The 19655-nt window shown below is 37.3% G+C and overlaps 1 protein-coding gene across 3 annotated transcripts; it reads right to left on the reverse strand.

Moving 5' to 3' along the window:
* Positions 1-2499: 2499 nt before the first annotated feature.
* Positions 2500-19621, reverse strand: LOC306898339 (cohesin subunit SA-2). 3 transcript variants are annotated; one of them, XR_013787108.1, is made up of 34 exons: positions 19510-19621; positions 18636-18702; positions 18454-18538; positions 18155-18319; positions 17905-18001; positions 17533-17609; positions 17383-17454; positions 17051-17255; positions 16833-16972; positions 16184-16257; positions 15982-16105; positions 15619-15714; positions 15007-15086; positions 14688-14795; positions 14493-14601; positions 14072-14189; positions 13706-13809; positions 13447-13539; positions 13281-13367; positions 12531-12731; positions 12261-12337; positions 11494-11581; positions 11323-11403; positions 9374-9466; positions 8596-8773; positions 7240-7379; positions 5316-5417; positions 4709-4863; positions 4275-4403; positions 3963-4168; positions 3447-3504; positions 3214-3356; positions 2820-3108; positions 2500-2619 (listed from the first exon to the last, which is right to left on the reverse strand). XR_013787108.1 is itself a non-coding variant. In XM_079463748.1 (32 exons), the coding sequence occupies exons 2-32, from the start codon at positions 18674-18676 to the stop codon at positions 3242-3244; spliced, it is 3498 nt and encodes a 1165-aa protein (XP_079319874.1). In that variant the 5' UTR covers positions 18677-18702; positions 19510-19621; the 3' UTR covers positions 2500-3241. The 3 variants fall into 3 exon arrangements, 2 of the variants coding, with proteins under 2 accessions (XP_079319874.1, XP_079319875.1); XM_079463748.1 differs by having other exon boundaries at positions 2500-3356; XM_079463749.1 differs by having other exon boundaries at positions 2500-3356; positions 16833-16969; positions 19510-19588.
* Between the last annotated feature and the right edge of the window lie 34 nt (positions 19622-19655).

Genomic DNA, 19655 nt, shown 5'->3' on the forward strand with positions numbered 1-19655 from the left:
AATTATAAACTTATTCTGACTTCTATTTCAGCAGTACATGGCTCTTCAAATAAATCTTTTCCCTCCAATGTTATCTTCATTATACTTTCCCTTATTGTCGAATTGCTTTTTTCTACAAAGATCAGACCAGATTTTCCCTCAATATCTTCTACTGTAGTTTTTTTACGAGGTCTAGATAATGTAGAATTGGGTATGCAATAGCATTCTGGCTCTTTTACTGTCCCATCTTCCTCCTCCACAATTATCACCTTAAAGAAGTCACTTGGCACAGCTTTCCTTCCCACCACCTCTTTCTTTGTATTAGAATAAAGTGGTCCAGTGTACACATGGACGTTTCTGACTTTTTCTTCTTCAACTATCTTTCGACAATAATTCTCTAATTTTTTCCAAGCACCTCTGTTTAATTCCTCTGTCTGTGGTGTTATGTTGCTGAACAAAGAAGCGTCATTTTCAGCTTCAACACACCACCGATGATTAGCTGCTGAGGCAAGATGACCTCTTTCATAATTTTTGTTTTCCCATCCTGGCACAGAACAATTGTTAGTTAAAGTACTCTTGTTTAATATCTCATAAACCCAATCAGCATTCTTTGTGTCATAGTTGTATGACATTGCATAAGACTTCCTTATCATTACTTCCTTATCTGAAGGACAACCATTCTTTAACTTAAACTTGGTATTCGTAGTTTTTCTTTTTCTATTTGAACATGGATAATCTGTTGGGATTTTTTTTTCAGACATTTCTAAGAGTGGGATCCGTATGTGCCAGTTTTCTTGACTGATATTGTCTTCAGTCGGCTCCTCAATGATCGATGTGTTTTGGTAGCATTCAGCTGCTTGCGAGGCATCACCCCCCATCTTCAGTTCAGTGTCACTTTTCAATGATCTACTATCTGTGTTTTCGTTTGTCTCTGCTGTTCCACAAGCTTGCATATCTTCATTTTCCTTCAGATCAGGCTCTGCTTCTTTTCTTTCACTTTTCTCATCATTATGCACCCTTCTTTCTAACTCCTGCAATACTATCACAAAAGACCATTGATTTTTTTTGATTTTTTTTTTTTTCATGTTTTCTTTTTGTGTCCAAGCTCGTTTGATATCATTAACTGACCAGATACTTTTCTTTTGAATGCCACATTTCATTTCAATCTTTGCTTTAGTTTTTTCAAGGCGCTGCAACCCTCTAAAATAGTATAACAATTTATTAACTATCTCATCAACAGTAATATCAGATGGGTTTTCATCTTGTAAAGAAGATCCTTCGAAGCAAGTCATCTTGTAGCAACAAAGGAACACAGTTAAGGCTTCCTTATCACCTGGGCTCGTGAATCTGGTGTTATTACTTCTTGAAGCTTCTTAACCAAGGATCTTCTTTTCAGGTCTGGCTAAAATAAAACAATCAAACTTAGCGTCAAAATCCTGCTTTATTCAGGACTTTATTCAGTTAGACTCTGAATACAACAAACACAGGTTTAATAACGTACTCTGATGTATAGAAACATAACAATATCAATACTTTTATTAAGACCATTGTGATAGTACAAGGCAAAAAGCCAGTTGCTCAACACTTAATATTCATGTGTGGGAAATAATTCAAAGATATCAGAGCGACTATATAGAGCGACAATAATTTTATTGTCGCGTCAGCTCCTTTAAAGAAAGTGCTACCAACATTTCGACAGCATTACACATGTTGTATTTGTTTTAACAGAACTGAACAAGAGTCCTTACCTTATCTCTTGTAGAATCTCAGAAAATCATGCAGACTTTTGCGTGCTTGTACAGGGTCCAATATACAGTATATGAAATTTCCTTACAGTTTACACAGAAATATGAGTTTTAGTTCAGTCAAGTTTAGGGTCACCGTCAGATTGAGCCTTTCCTTTAGCTATTTAAAGGAATTCTTGCAGTGAGAAAACAAAATACTTTTTATACCCTGCTCAGAGACAGCCGGAAGTCACTTTGAAAGTAGATGTCGCAAACACACCCAAGAAACCAGTTTGACTAGTTCTAGTGAGGGAGAAACGTACAAACAGATTGTAAAATTAATACTTACATACCTAATATGTTGCTGTCTGGGTGTGGTTATGGACTTTTCCACGATCCCCCAGTACAAAGCACTTCCCTAGATATTAAATAAAAATATAACATAAGAAATAAAAACAAATCGCATTTCGTCTCTTTTTTTTCTTCAAATAATGATCACAATGTGTAGGTACATTTCTCATGCAGGTCCAACAGACATTAACTGGGATTCAAAACATTCCCACTTTTCTCCCCACACTGTATTAAACAACTATAGGATTTACTTAATCTTTTGTTTGAATTTGCGTCGATTAGTTTTAAGCACTGTTTTTAAAGTATGTTTTAACACAGTTTTAGTCACTAAAAACAAGTCAGCTTTCAGCAAATCTCTATAGAAGTGCTTCTTTAACAGTGTACTTTAATTGTAAAAATAAACTCCTTTCTATCCATCATTAGTTACAAAAGAAATTCACACATTCACCAGGATGTTTGTGTTTTATTGATTGAATAAATATGATGAAGGATAAACATAGAATAATCAAGAACTGTAGACATACATAGCACCTTCATATCCTGCTTAACTGCTAGGTCAAATATTCTGTTGATACAATGTTTATAGACCTTCCCCCTCACCATATTTATATATTAAAAAAAGTATAAAATGACACATTAGTCTAGTTATAATACAGGGCTTCTAGACTTTTTTTAAGAATGAAATATTTTCATTTTATTCACTACTGTACTTGCATGATCTTTCCAGGCTTGAATTACACAATTTTAAGAAGGAAATGCTGTGACAAAATATCTTGTGTGCTAAAATAGCATGTTTTTTTTTACATAATCTGTAGTCTTACAGTACAGGATAACACATGTAAACACAATTGTAAAATAAATATATATTGAGGAACCAAATTATAATATTTTGCCATAGCTTTAATGCCCACAGTCAGGGCGGATCAATAAAGGTAGTTTAACTTGCTTTAACCTGGTCAACAAAAGTACACCTTGTTTATGATCTTTAGCTTACCTAGGGTTTTGTGCAATAAAAAATGTTTTAGCAAAATTTCAGCACCCGCATACTAGGTTTCTGGATTTGCTTATTATTACCATTTAAAATAGTAGCATGTGTACTACATAGATTTTATGTAGTAAGGGAATGCAGCAGCCTTGTTGTCCTGAACAAAAAGAAAACAGTCCAATGTCTGGTGTGAACTACAGTATTAAACATCTATATCTACGGTATCATCATCATCCGCTTCTTCAATGCCCCGTGGACCTTCATCAACTATAAGACTGCTGGTCAGTGGGGTTTGTGAGACTTTCGCTTCTTCAGAACTGCCCATAGATGAAAAACAGAAAAACATGTGACACAGGATTGACTTTTCTTGACATTAGTCTGGCATTAAGAACTTTTATTGACCTCACCTTCTCACAAGCTTGTTTCCTTTTGATTCAATAGATGGTGAAAGGAACCGTTGATCTCCTGCAAAAGTGATTGTATTAACTAAGGTTAAAGTCAATGCAAAACACAGACATATGGTTGCACAGCACTTGTGTGGATTATATATACACTGTGCGAGTTAATTTGACCTTTTTTTTACCACGGGCGATATTTTTTCACCTTTTACCTTTATATTTCGAATGCATAAGAAAGTGCATTGTACTGGTGGATGATGGAAAGTTACTGAGTTATTGTACATGTTTGCTTACTTCCTTGAATACACTGGAAGTGAGAACTGTGTCTTTACATGATGTTCTTTTTTTTGACCTAATGTCTAGTTTTTGACTAGAGTCGGTTAGAACTGGTTGTTAGAATGCTTTAGTGCTTTAGGTGTTATTTCCGGCAGGGTAAAGATACTTGGACACTACTTCCTCTAAGTCAACTACTTTGGACATCATTTAAGTCTTAGACTTGAATTTAGCCATAATTGACCCACTGACCTTCAAGATTTACTTGTTTTATACAGGGTGACCTTGAGCGAATGGTGAGGGAGGGCTGTTTGTTTGTGTCAGAGCTGATGAAGGAGACAGCATCTTCTCCCTCGGCCGTGCCCATCAGAGATGCTCTGTAGTAAATAAGAGGCATCCAGCTCTCCTCTCGGTTGTTGATAACCTGCTCACCTGCAAACTTCTGCAAATAACTGAAGCTACGGTAGAATAAAACGCAAGCATGTTACACAGCTAACAGCTTTGCAAATGTGCAAAAATAAAGCATATGCTTAATCTAGCCCCAAAATGATTGTTTTAACATACACAGTCTTCTTGTCAGGTTTGAGCAGCTTGCTGGAAAACTCGCTGAGGATGGTGAGGTACGAAATGTGTGGCGGTGAGTGTTTCTCAGACTGCTGAATGAATCCTTTGAAAACGAACTCAATGCCATCCCTGCAAAAAGAAACCCAGATGTCACTCAGAATCACAGATCCATTCACACATGTATTTTCTTTAACGTCTAAAATATTCCTTTACCCATCCATCTATATTTGTATCGAATGTGAGATCAGAACAGCCGTTGACAAAATTAATTCCACAGCCCTAAAATAACCAAAGACAGGACTCTTGTGCGCAGGCCAAATGAAGCCATGAACTACTCAATGTAACTATTTTTATTGATGCACAAATATAGCGTTCATTTAGTTTCAATGTGAACTCATTGAAAGCTGCAGAAAGAGGCGAGCTGACAGCAGTACCTGTGGATCATGGCCAAAGACTCGCGGGATTTGATCTGGTCCCAGCCGAAGGTGAGCGAGAAGCGTCTGGCCAGCTCTTTTATGCTGCTGTAGGTCTGAACCCTGGAGCTGCACGTGTTCCCTCTGTCCTGCTCCTGTTTCAACCTCAGGTACAGCTGAACATTAAGGTGAGATATATTTTCATTTAATGGGGGAACTTGTAGTATAAATCTTTCGTAAATTGTTAAATGTTAATTTCAACAAATTTAAGCTTTATGTCAAATCATGTCAATTCATTATAAATACTTAAAACAAACACTTCGCCATTTAGTTTGGTGGCACAGAATGGTAAAAGTGGTCAAATGAGTAAAAGTGTGTGAGCAATGTTTCCATCACCCCCTTAAAAAGAACTTCTACCATTAAGCTATTGGAGGAGTGCGAAAGCTTCTAGAACATTCCACTCGGAGCATAGTGATGATGGTGGTGCGGTTTCTGAGTTGTCGACAGCTGCAATGGCCCATCACAGAGCAGAGAGCGGGACAATCGGCTGAGCAGATGTGCCACGCAACGGAATGTGATATGAGAGAGACAGACAAAGAGCATGCGTGAAGGAATGCACCCTTCATACCTGCTGAAGGCACAGCACCAGCGTGCGGGCACTTTCTATTTTGTCCATCTGCCTTGTCCTGTTCAGGGTCTCTTTGATGATGTCGCTGAAGTCATTGAAATACTGCGGAGATACGACAGCAGTGAACGATACAGTCGATGTGGCACCTTGTTTACCATATTGCTTCACATCTAAAAAAAAGTTGCCATGTGGCATACAAAGAGCGCATAACCTGATGCTGTGTTTAAATGAAAATAGCTCTAACGTGTCTCGTGACTAGTTGTCATAGCATCTTCCAAAATTCTAAGCTTGTTTTGCTTAGAATTTCACAAAATAAGCTCAAAATATAAATAGTTTCCTTATACACTGTATAAACACGTACTGTATTGTTTCACTTTAGCATACATTTAATAACCCGCTGTCGTCACTTGGATTACTTTTATGATGAATGTATGTCTTTTCTTTTGTTAAGGCCGCAACAAGTTGAGACTTATACAATACATAGACATTAAATGATATTTTTATTTTAGAAAAATGTTGTTTATGAATAAAGAAAGGAAGTCATATCTCTGTGACGGCATAGGGTTGAGTAAATTGGACATTCACTTTTTTTCCTTTAATGTAGATTTCACAGACCACATACACTGCAGAGTTTTATAAAATGTTTTTTCAACTAGATTTTTTAATATAGAGCCAAAGTTGTCTTAAACTGCATTGCACGTTGTCACATCTCTGTGATTGAAATCCAAGGTACTTCAGATAAATCCATTCCCTCCTACATGGACTGTGAAGCTTCTGCCAGTTCGAGCTGTTCTGGCATAGTGTATCAATCCTTAATTGGTTAGGAAATTTGTAAATGTTGGACAGTTCAGAACAGCTGTGGACACAAGAAGTTTGCATCACTAACCAACTTCGGGGCATTTGCCACAATATTGAATTGAGTGTGAGAGAGTTTGTGGGTATCCGTGTATGTGTTTGAGTGTTAAATCACTCTTTGAATGCAAGTTTAGGAAGTATGTTGCTAAGAGACTCCTGGCGGCTTCATGCTAGTCCATCTAAGCGGGCATTCCAAACATGTCAACGTGCCAAACATACACACAGACACATACAGATAAATCCCACCTATCAGTTCACAGATTTAAAGCCTAAGACCTCCAGTTATGAGCAGAGGAGTTTAGTCAATTCAGTCAGTGAATTACTTTACATTAGAAAATGAAGCAGAAAAATAACAATTCGTCAATGTAACAGTTTAAGTATTTCCTTTCCTTTCAGAAAGTAAAGTGTAAAGTAAATTATTAAGTGTAAAGTAAATTATATGCACTCAAATCCGACTGAAATCTAAGTTAAACTGACACATAAATGGGCTTATATTATAGTTTTAGCAAAGTGTTTTTAACTTGCAATATTCAAGCAACTTGACTTGACTTTTGATTTTTTTTTTTTGCATTTTAGATCCAGTTAGCTCAATTTCTGTTCTTCTCAAAGTGTGTCAAATTTGTCTTGCTTTATAGTACAAATATAATTTGTTACATTTTGAAGAAAAGTGATATTTTGTCTTTTTGATAAAGAAAATAAGAATTGGGTAAGTTTACTTATAAAACAAGCAACAAAATCTGCCTAGGGGTGTAAAAAATTAACTTGAAAGAGGTAATTAATTGAATTCAATAATTTTTTTGTCTTTCATTAAACAAGACGAAATATCTTAGGTCACTTTCATAGTCGAGAAAATGTATATTGATCTAAGAATGTTTTGAAATGTTACTAGAAAACAAAACAGATATGCTTAGTAAGAAATACATTTTTTGCAGTTAAACATCTTAGGAACACTGGACAAAAACAAATTCCTTTCATGCAGTCAGTGCTCTTATTGTTTACCAAGGTAAGACCGGTAACAGTGTCATTTCAAGAGTTCAGAAGCAAGAAACATGAGCAGCGAGGGTGGTACCTTCACATACTGCTTGAAAACCTCAGCAGCCATGCTCATCTCAAGCACTCCATGCAGTATCAGCTTGCAGTACGCAGCCAGAAGATTTCTCCGCTTGTGCAAGTCTTCCAGCCGACCCTCTCCACACTCGCTCTCAACGACTGCGCAGACAGACAGAGAGAGAGAGAGAGAGAGACAGGTCGAAACGGAGAAGTGGGGATTCAATAAGCGAGCAGTATAATTATGATACTCAAATCTTATAAATGAAATGCTTTCCTGAGGTGAGCGAAAGTTAACAACATTTTCGCTGTGAAAACAGAACATATCTATCGTCCCCTGCCTGGTCCCGGAGCCATCACTTAATAGAGATGTTTCATAACAGCATTAGTGACGAGAAGACAATCCAATAACTAAATTGCTTTTTATTACATGTTACCAGCAAAAGCCTATATTGCATTTTTCAAGAGGTGAGGAGACCGTGCCAGCGCAAATCGACGACTCGCTGAAATATTTATAAAATTGATATGATTTGCTTCAGTCATTCTTGATTTCTAATCAAATACCCCAAAATCTGATGTTATCTTGGATGGTTGCGTGTGTGGAAAGCATCACAAAGACCAAAAACAACTAGTTTGCAAGAGCTCTAATATTGATTTTTCTGCATATATTGGGATTTTATATATGCCTACCAAAGCTTGCTTTTCTCTCGGGTGGGTTTGTAATTATAATTCTGTAGGGTCTCTGTTGATCTCATTATCTGTTCATTGAGACTTTCTGTGAGATCTCAAACAATAACATCCTAATGGATTATTATGATAATAGATTATGTGTTGGAGTAATAGTCCTCCTTGATTCAAAGGCATGTTTCATAGGTCAGTGAAGGTGGCAAGCAATTAGATTAAGCGACCACAAACAAACTGCTAGAGTAATGTCTACTAATAGGGTGAAGATCAGGCCAATTGTGTTTCTTTATGGGATGTTATTTAGCGCCTGACGATGGCAAGGGTAGAGGCAGACTGCCATCTGCTGGTGAAATTCTGTGTCGAAATACACTTAAAGAACGTTTATCATCATAAAAATAGAAATAATTCATAAAAGGATATCTCCAATCCTGAATTCCGATTGGTTTATTCCCAAAAAAGACAGCTATTACCTTTTCATTGCTATTAAGTATCACGAAACAACACCCACAGTCAAAAGTAATTTCTGGACGCCTGTGTAATTTCCTCATGGGAAGAATTGAACCAGGAAATTGTGCCATGTAAGAAAATAAATAAATAAAAGTTAATTGTCAAAAACATTGCACTAACGGCTCGCACCAGTGCAGAACACGTGCAAAATGAAAATCGTATTATTTACATGAATAGAAGAGAGAACCTTTAATGCTATGGGTGTCAAGGTCAGGGCTGGTGAAGACGTGCTCCAGGATGAACGACAGCAACGTTTTCTGGAGTTTTGGATCAGGGGTGTAAAGTACCGGAGAGCCGGCTGAAGAATCCCACGTCTGAAGCTGGTAGTTATGAGCTATGAGAACATCACTCAGACACATGAAGGCCTTAATGAAAAAGAAACGCATATGTGATATAAAGTAAGTAACATAAAACAAATATTAAAAGTTAAGCCTGCATTTTTTTTGGGGTGTCAAAAAGCTAATACGATTGTTTCCATTATATCATAGGGTCCAACATAAATTTTTCCCTTAAAGGGATGATTCACCCAAAACAGAAAATTGTCATCAACTGTCATCATTAACTTACCTTCTTGTCATAACCCGTATGCCTTTCTTTCTACAACAGAATACAAAAGAAGATATTTTGAAGAATATTGTAAAATTTATATTTATTCATGTCTATTGTATAGACACAAAACGAATTCAAGTCAATGTGTACCGTCGTGGTTCGGTTACCGACATTCTTCAAAATATAATTTTTTGATTCTGTTGTAGACAGAAACCCATACGGGTAACTTAGAAATGACAAGAGGGTGAGTGAATGATGACAAAATGTTCATTTTTGGGTGAACAATCCCTTCAATGTTGCTGCTGTTGACCTCTTTGCACACTTGCTATTGTTTGTGTAATCTAATGTGTTTGAGATGAAGGAAGAATGGCTACTTGGTGTGGAATGTCGTAAAAAGAGAGAAAAGCAATGCTCACTTTCTCTCTTATGAGCTGCTGGGTGTGCGACAAACAGCGGTGGCATTTCTCACAGAAGACACGCAGCTGGTTTCTCTGGTGGAGGGCAGACTCCTATAAAAAACACACATAAACGACAAACGAATTTGATTTAGACTACATTCCAAGTGGCTACCATTACAACCACACACGTATACACACACAAACACTTCAAAGAGAAGATGGTTCCAGATAAAACATAGCTAAAGTTGCGTTTTTTTAAGTAATTTTGTAGAAGCACAATGGCAAAGAGGTTTACTGTAGCAGAGACTCTGGATCTCTTACTTGAAATTTGATGTAAGCATATTACGGCATCTTTGCACAGTCGTACCCAACAATGTTTTTTTTCTTTTCTGGAAATCTATAATTTAAGACATTATGTTTGTTTCCATATTGGTTTATAGATTTTAGCCTATCCAACCAGTGAGTACTGACATTTAAATGACATGTCATTTCTATTTCTATTTTTACATACAGTATATCCCCAAATATATACAGTATATTTGGGGAGATTTCATTCTGTTTTATTTAGTGGAATGGAGATTTTTATGATCTTTTTTGAGTGAATTTTAGGTAAACAAACATTGCATTTTTACATACAATTGTATATTTACATGGATAATTCATATTATTGCTACTTTGAGTCCCTCGGATGTCACAAAAAACAGAATTGTCATTAATTTTAAAGGTTTTTTACTCTGTTTTATTTATTGGAATTACGTTTTAAATGAAAATCATGTTTTCGTGTGAAAACAAAAACTGCTTATTTTACATTCAAATAAATGGAGCAATTGAGGGGGTTTAAAATTGTTAAAGTATGTCATATGGCTTTAATCCTATAAATTTGATGTTCGTTATAACAAAAGTTCTTGGACAAAACTGAATCTTCCAAGAATTGACATTTTAATTGCATATGACAAATTCTACGGCTTTCAACTTCTGACACAACCGAACAGATTTGCCATGCCCGATATAAAATATGCAGGAAATAGTTCAGTAATGTGGTGTGGGAGTTGAGTTCTGTACACAACACAGACAGAAAAGAGAGCATAATTACACTAAATAATAGAAGCTGAAAGAAGGATAGCAGCGCTCATAGCAGCGCTCTAACTGATGTGGACTGATAAAAGCAATGTTCAGATCTGCCGGTCCCTGTACGATATTCTTTCATAATTATGTGCGTGGGGGGCTCAGGAGTGGACGTGCTGGAACGTCCTTCCCATTCTGCGCAGCTATAATGCCGTTTGAATCGGACAATCATTCAAATTTTATGCTCAACACGGCTTTTTTCAACCTCACCTCGGGTCGCCGCTGACATTAGAATTGCAGATTGAGCCGAGTTGCCATCTGTAGGCCAAAAATTGCCGCCTGCGCTGTCAGTTATTGATGAGAAGCCCAGAGGAGGAAGCGGCCAATCCCGAATCTCCTCTGTACTACCGAACTGAACGCCTTTTACCTACAGCGGTCTTAATGGCCGTCAATATATCAGTGCATAAAGGTTAGAGGTGGGGAAATATGATTACCTCGTGCTCTGCATGGAAACACAGGCCTAATAAGAAGTCCAGACAGTTACGAATCATCTACAGAAGGACGCAACCATTACGCCCCCTCCAATCCATCACCTGTACCTATTCTTCCTAAAGACTCACGATCCATCGCTTTATATCACTTATTAAAATCCAATTTACATAACCTTAGGCCTAGACGAGCCTCTGTGGTGGTATTTGAAATGTAATGTGTCAAGTTTAAAGGACACGGTTCTCTGTGATGGATCATATAGCATTTCTGTAGACGAACAGACGTGCATACCAAAAAACACTGGTTTAATTAATCACCAAAGGGGAACATCTGTACTCATACGCATTAGCATTCTAAACATGATGTCAGTGGTCATACTCTAATCAGAGACAGAGTGGTACAGAAAGACTCACCCTGGAGGTCAGACCTTCTCCGGAGGTGTTGAGCTTCCAGAGGATACAGCTACACGTACAGCGCATAGCCTCAATTGTTATCTACAAGAATCATGGATTAGAGAGATAAATGATGTTGAAGGAAAAGTGACTGATAATCTAAAGGGGCTGATGCATTATTAATAATGTTACCTCTATGGGTAGACCACCATGTTTTATCTCTGCCTCTAAAAGTCTGCTGCCCAGCTCAGACAGGCTCCATTTAGACAGATCCTGAGCACTGGACAGATTTGATGAAGTAAATACGCTCATATAATACAGCAGCGGAAAAAATAAGAGACCATTTCAAAATTATTTTAGCTTTTTCTGAAGTATTTTTAGGTTTGTGTTCAGTTAAAAGGATTAGTAAAAGAACACTAAAAAGATTTCTCCCAAATTTCTAACAAAAATATTGTTTATAGTCGCATTTATTTGCGGAAAGTGAAACTGGAGCAACAGTTCAAAAGAACAGAAAAGATGCTCTGTATTTTTTCATACCTCAAATACTGCAAAGAAAACATGTTTATATTCACTTTTAAGCAATATAACAGTTATATTTGTACAGGATTTTTGTATGTGATAACCTCTTTATTGTGTTATGTGTCTTGTCATGTTGTCGGTCATTCACATTGCTGTTGGATGATTTTGTGTCACCCCTGGTGTTTGATTTTGTTAAAATTGGACTGCAATGGCCACAATTCATCTATAAATTCTGATTAAATGAAAACTGGCAATGGTCTCTTAATTTTTCCATGCTTGTATGATTTAACATATTTTAATTGCATAAAATAAATGATGACACAATAAGGACATGTTATGTAAATGCTACAGCTCAAACTGGACACTATATATAACTTGTAAGTTATCTGTAAGTAGCTACTCCCTAAATTTAAGCCCGAAAAAACAGAAACCAAGCTTACTTGTTGAATGCAGTAAGTTTCTTCAGTGTGGACAGAATTTCCACAGTGTTGACCTCATTTGCAGTGAAACAACCATCCTGTACATAAAAGGATGGAACAACATATCTGCTGTTCAAGTTACCCAGCATTATTAATGTCACAATGTTTTGACATTATGTTTTAGTGATGTCAATATGGTATGCAATATAAGACAAGATTGAGACCATATTCACTTATCTATATGATACAAGCTTGTTAAAGAACATCCTAAAGAGTTTAAATGGTACTCACACTTAATGATTCTTTTAACCGTGTTTCCAGTGTTTGGGTCCAGCGCTGAACAAGCTGGTCGAAGGTGGGCCGAGTCAGAGAGTACCAGGGGGAATCCTGGACACAGATGCTCTGGTAAGAGCGAGCAGCTGTCTCCAGCAGCCCTGTGTCTGTGTGTCTGTCCACCACAGCCTCCAGCTTAGCCAGCAATGCCTGCACAAACTATGCCAATGCGTTGACATATTACAACCACCAGAGGCTGCTCTAGAGCATATCACGTTTCTTTTAGACATGATGTATATGGAATTTAATTGATGGGGCTGTTAAAAAAAAGAATGTCTATGTTGCCAAATAATTGTGCTAAAACGTGATTTTAATTAATTTGACAAACGTTGTGTTTGGGAAAACAAAGTGGAAGTCTATGAGGCAAGACATTCCATATTTAAATATACAATATTGAAAGCTAGATATTTGATTAAAATACAAAAAGTGACTCTTTTGTGTAAGTGTTTAAGCAAAAGAATGATCTAAACTGACCTTTTATTTATGCGATCACTGTCCTGTTTACCTAAATATGGTATATATTAATTTATACTGGTACCCTATTCCGTGGAACTTTATTGTAAATGCATAACTAGAATTTGTTTTAAGTGTGCGTTTTTACAAACTAAATATATTTTTATAGCGCTAGATTATCAATTTCATTCTGTTCATTAAATAGTGTATAATGTCCAAAAGTAGCAGTGCAACAGCTGCCACACAAACACTAACCTGTGAGTTTTCTTGATCACAGGTGTCCATCTGGAAGTACTGAGGTATTCTTAGGAAGGAGGTCAGTTTTTCAGCATCCTCCGAGTACTAGAAGATAAGATTGCACATCACATCTCTAGATAAGGGCAAGATATAAATATGCATTCTAAGGAAAGAATGTGTTTACCTTGGATAAAAGCTCCGGCAGCACTTTAATAAAATGTTCAGTGAGTTTTGAGCAGTCATCAGTTTGAACCTTTTTCTCTTTAGCACTTATCACCTGAAAACATGCAAACATATACAGTATTTAAAACTGGTTAAAACAACAGGTTCACAATATGTAAACAGTGTATATCGATAACAGTCTAAATTACTGTGAATTATAAAGAAATCTTCTGATAAAATCTTGGATAAATGTAAGAATTAAGAGGACGCTGCAGTCTCACCTTTTTACCTGTTCCTCTCCCTGATAATGAAGGACCCTCTGCAGCCTGTCTCAATGATGCAAGCAAGAGCTCTATCACAAACCTCTCCTCATCACTGCTCAAATCTGACATAAATACATATACATAAAACATATAGGCAAAACAATGTAATGTCATTTAAATGCTAAAACCATATTTTATATAGAATTGTAAATAATAGTTGGGGTTGGAAATCTGTGCTCTGACCAACCAACAATCATCTGCAATCTGCCTTTCCATGTTGTAAAATATTTGTGCTACTGGACAGCATATAATAAAAGCCCCAGATAATGACAGAATTGTGTACTAAGATCTGGATTACTGGATTGTCCATCAGATTATACTAACCTTGTTCCTGACATGAGGTGTGAGTTAGGAGCAGTGAGGTAAGACCAGTCCAGTCCTTCAGCAGAACTCCTGCACTGTCCCACAGACTGTCCACGAGATACAGCACGTGCTGATGCAGCTATGATAAACCACAATCATCACATTCCAAAACACGATTGCTGGCTAATGCCGCTTAGACACAAGACGTGTTCTTGTCTTCATCCATACTATTTTTTATTTGCTCGTTCAAGCATGCATTCATCACATGATCACTGCATTCGGTCTCTGTTAATTCAGCATCTTAAATGACAATCTTTTATTTTTTTATTAAATCAGATCAAACCTGGGTTGTCTATCCATGCGCACTTTCCATGAGATCATGTCTTCAAAATAACACATGAGCTACTTCATTGTATTACAACGTGTGTGTTGTAACACATACCTGACTCTCAGTGTGGAAGCGGATAAGGGCTTGGATTCTTGCTAAAATAAGCTCTCTGTGCCTGTCCTGTTCGTCCCCGGACCTTGGTAATTCAGGGTTAGTGAGCAGCCTAAGAGTCCAGACATAACACCACGTTGGAATCCACAAATGTCCCATATAATACCAGTTACAGAAAGTTTAACACAAGCAACCAACCTGTTATAGAGGAATTCACCAGCAGCGGTAGCTAGAGGTCTGTGGGAGCAGTACACAAACTGGAAGATGTTCTTGTAGTCATCAGGACCCAAAACATCCTCGCAGGATCTAACACACAAGGAAACAGCAGATACATAAGTGACCAGAATATACTTTACAAAGACATTGCGCATCTGCATCTTATTGATAAATAAATTATATTAAAGTGATTTCTGGTTTATCAAATTGATAATCCTATATGTGAAGACACAGAATGTGTAAAACAGGTCAGAGTATAGATTGTCAAAAATACTGCATATGTCAAGGGAGAGATACTCACTGGGAGATGGCCATCAGCAATCTCACGGCCTGTATCGCCACTTCATGATCTTTATCCAGTCTCATTGAGATCATTCTCTCCTTCCACAAAAAAGCATTGAATCGCTCACGTAAATAAACACTTTAACTACCCACTGTGAGAGCAATCTGATCTCAAAACCTACAATATGACTTGCAGGTCAGAGACCCACCGAGCACCTAAATAGCTCTTTAAATTGTGTTTACTGCCGGCAGTGAGGTCGCGGTGAGGGTGGGGTCCTGTGGGAAGCTATCAGGCCAGTGTGGGGATACTGAGCCCAAGGCCAACCTGAGGGGCTTTTCAGCCTGTCAATCATCAATCATGTCCTCATGCTCCCACTCGTAGATTCACTAAACCTGAACTTAAATGCTGCCAAGAAAGCTCCATTGAGAAGTTTGGGTAAAAACAAATGGACCGCAAAAGTTTGAGGGCAAAGTCACAAACAATAACTGTCCACCCTTCATAAACTTTTTGCAGTTTTTCACTCCTGCATTTGCTTAAAACTTTGAGCACTTGCTGATTTAAGCTTGCTATGATAACTCCAATATATTAAACATCAGTTGATGGAAATACAGGTGAGAATGTGAGTTTTACCTTAAACCGTATTGTGAAGAGGTCCATTTTAGGACTAATTTGATCCTGATAAAGTGCCTGCAGACCAAGTACACATTTCAGACGCACGTCAGGTTGCTGTGAAATAATAGAAAAAATGAATTCAAATATAAGCTACAGAAAAAACAGCAACATGCATTAAAACCTATGTGAATCCAGAAGCTGCTGCATTATGGTAACTATTTATTTACGACTAAATACATTAACGTTTACTCATCACATTCGGAGTTGGCTTGCAAACAGGATGACGCACTTCAAAAATTCGTTCATGGTATATAACTTATTACTCTAAACAAAACACAGGTAAATTGATGTCTGAAGAAGTCAAAGGGACTGGTGACCCACCTTGTCATGCATCATCCATCCCACATACTTCAGATAGCTGTCATTCAAAAACACTGAACTGTACTGCTTCATCCACACCGTCAGTTCCTCCATACAGATGGCTCTGATCTCAGGAATCACGTCTCTGCAATATATCACACAATTAAGGTTATATAGTCTATTTTAAGGGAGACCTATAGCTGTGGTTTTAGACAATAATTACCTGTATCTCTTCAGGAAAACACCTTTAAAAATGGCATCCATCATGTTCTCTATTTCGAATTTCCTGTCCTGTAACTGAGAAGTGAATTGATATTTCATAAATCATAGCATTGCAGCTTTGCATTAATTCTATATTAACTTTTCATAGCAATGAAATAAGATTTTGTTACTCATATTTTCATTGAATATTCCACATATTCCAGTATCACAACACATAATTTTGAAAAAAAAGAAAATTTCTCTTATATACAAATTACACATGTTAAAGGTCCAGTGTGTCATTTTTGAGAGTATCTATTGACGGAAATGCAATATGATATGCATAACTATGTGTAAGAGATGTATAAAGTCATTATGTAATGAAGCCGAGTATTACCTTAGAATGACCTATTTCTATCTACATACAAAAATGTGCCCTTACATGGCATTCAACTGTTTCTAAAGCAGCCCTAAATAGACAAACTTCTCTACAGAGCGCACTGCGTAAATATGTTATCTTCTACGGCAAAGAGCGAAAATGCGACAACATCTTAGCCCTGTGTAAGCCACCGTAGTACTTCGAAAGGGAGGGGGAATTTACGACCTATTTCATACACTAGACCTTTAAAGATAGACAAGTCATGTAATCCGAAATGCTGTCACAGTCTAACCTCAGTAATCTTTCGTTGTATCCTGTCCAACCTCGGAGAAGCCCTTTTGCTGGGCGTTTTGGCCATTTCAACCTCATACAGCCGCTGACTGTTATCAACACTGAGAGCCACATTCACCAGAGCGCTGAGTAGTTTAACTGCTGCACACAACATCATACGCAGCCTTAAGAATGTGTGTGCTTCAAGTCAACGACAATAAGAGTATGGGGTCAACTTACCCGCCAGTGTACAGGTGTGTCTAAAAGCACGAACTCTAGAGTCGGAGAGCTCTGTCAGGAGTGAGATGAGCGTGTTCAGGAGGTAGCCGTCAAAGATGACGCAGTTCTGACACTGGGCCACTAGCACCGATATGAATTCACAGAAGTGTGACCGGAACCTTTTCCAGTACAGGCCTGACATGATGAGCGGATACTCCCCACTGTCCTAAGATGGCGAAGAAAGGAGTATGATGGAACGTTTTAATTTTAAATTATATCAAGAAGATTTTCTAAAATGATTCTGGCTATTGTTCTCTTAAATAAAAGTGGAAGGAAGATTGATTGAACCTTACAATGTCAAGAGGCCATGTAACAGTTAAAATCCATGGAAATGCAAGAAACTTCTTATATTGTAAACCTGTGTCCTGTAATTAAAAACAACAAGTGATTAGAAACATTTGTGAGGGAAAGAAAGGTGAAGAAGCATTGAATGATTGTGATACCTCATCCAGATCTTCCACCATTTTACTCATGACGTCAGTACCCTGTTTGCTCTGAAACATCTCTGCTGTTACCATCCCTACAATAAAGCAGCAATCAAATTCTGAACTAAATATTAATTTATTAAAATTATATTAATACTAACTTATTATAAAGACAGTTTGGTTAAATGATGTGTAGAATGACACTACATATTTATATCCAATAAATCAGGTTTGAATAGAGGCATTTAACTTGAATTCCATAAATGTTGAAATCTCACACAAAAGAAATGTAAAGCAAAAAACATGCAAATTTACTATTGTTTTTTATATTGTTTGCATTGGTGTAAATCAATCGATTCTGACAGGACGTAAGGATAATGTGATATTCACCTCTACATCCACTGCACTGGATAAAGAAGCTGATGAGATCCAGCAGCGCTGTGTCTCTGTCTATAGTATATGCATCAATCCAGTCATCCACCACAGCCTTTCACAGAACAAAACCATGATACATTTCAAGTCTTGTGCAAATCCATAAAGGAAAAATAACTTTGCAACCTGCTAACCGTAGTTATTTATTTATTATTATTCATGCTGGGGCTACATAGGACTTTATCAAACGTTTATCAACAGGATGTACCTGCATGGCACTCCGGCCCATGCTGACCACCTCAAACAAGGTGACGGCTTCCACATCTCCATTTTTGAGCTGGTCATTCTCTGCTCTTCCCAGACAGCCATTACTGCCTTTCGAACGCTTACGTTTAGCATTCTCAGAGCATTCCCGGGCTTTCCTCTTTCCTCTCTGCACAGGACAAAAACCCCACAATATTTGACTCGTGACTATATGTGTCTTTTTAATAAATTCAACAAAAATATGCAATTAATCTACAGTCTGTTGTATTATCGTGGAGTTATATGAGATGTTGTCTAGCCTACCACCGTCTTCTGTCTGTTTTCATTCCTCTCACTTGAGACGTGATGAACTGATGCACAGGAAGAGACGTCGACGACTGAGTTCTCTCTAAAAAAAAAACAGGATGCATGCACAATTGTTTGTTTGTACATATTTATCCGCTGGGCTTTGTAACGTTTATATTTAAGTTGGGACTGGGTCTTACTTTTGAACGGATCTGGACAGTAAAGTCGGTTCTGCTATCATCTCTCAGATCGAGACTAGATGCACTTCTGAATAACAAAATACACTTTTGAGAGTCTCCAATTGTACAAATGTAAGTACGTAAATAATTCTAATAATTAAAGAGGTAGTTCACCTAAAATATGGAACGAGCAATTTTTATTATTGGGGTGAACTGTCCCTTTAACAAATGTAAACAATATTCACCTACAAAGAGGTCATGTGCCTTTGCACTGTATTTGGATTACAATTTTTTAGATAAACAATTAAAAGGCTTGCACATGCATATCTATTGGCAATAGATGTTCTGATAAAGATCTGATGATTTTAACTAGTCAAAGATAAAACACAGTGCAGTCCTGCTGGGATGTTTAGTGTACTGTAATAATTCACAGACGACACCTTATAGCCTTATGTATAAATCTGCATGACAAAATCGATCAAAAACGAGTCTCTTCCACTTTAACTGAATGCAGACATGCACATGAAAAGACAATAAGGAACAACAAACAGCCATCTTTGAGCCCATTGGCTTAAATGCACGTCAAAAACAAAACCAATCACTTGATTGGCTACTTCCAGTGTCAATCTAAATCTCTCTTTTCTCTTTCCTAGTGACATTTGGAAACAAAAGGCTCATATGATAACCCGCAGTTTCATTGATCATCGTTTGCAAACCATTTATCGATACTGTCGTGTTAAAAACACCACTCGCATGCTGTATATCATTTTAAACCAACAAACACAAGAGGATTGTTAGGATATTAATTCTCTCGTGCCATTTATGTTTTATTAAAGACGTTATTTAATAAGACATACAACTGTGCAAAAAGAAATGTCTGCCCTCAGATCCTTACCAGTAACAATCCTCATCTGGACTGGTGAATGTATGTACACTGCACGTATAGATTTGTCGACTCCCAGTTCAACATTGCGCGCTCTCGTTGGCGTGCACGCGGGTGTTACTCTGACGTCAACATGAGGGGAGGTATACATTACATAA

Source organism: Barbatula barbatula (assembly GCF_947034865.1).
Source record: "Barbatula barbatula genome assembly, chromosome: 9".
Classification (NCBI taxonomy): Eukaryota; Metazoa; Chordata; class Actinopteri; order Cypriniformes; family Nemacheilidae; genus Barbatula; species Barbatula barbatula.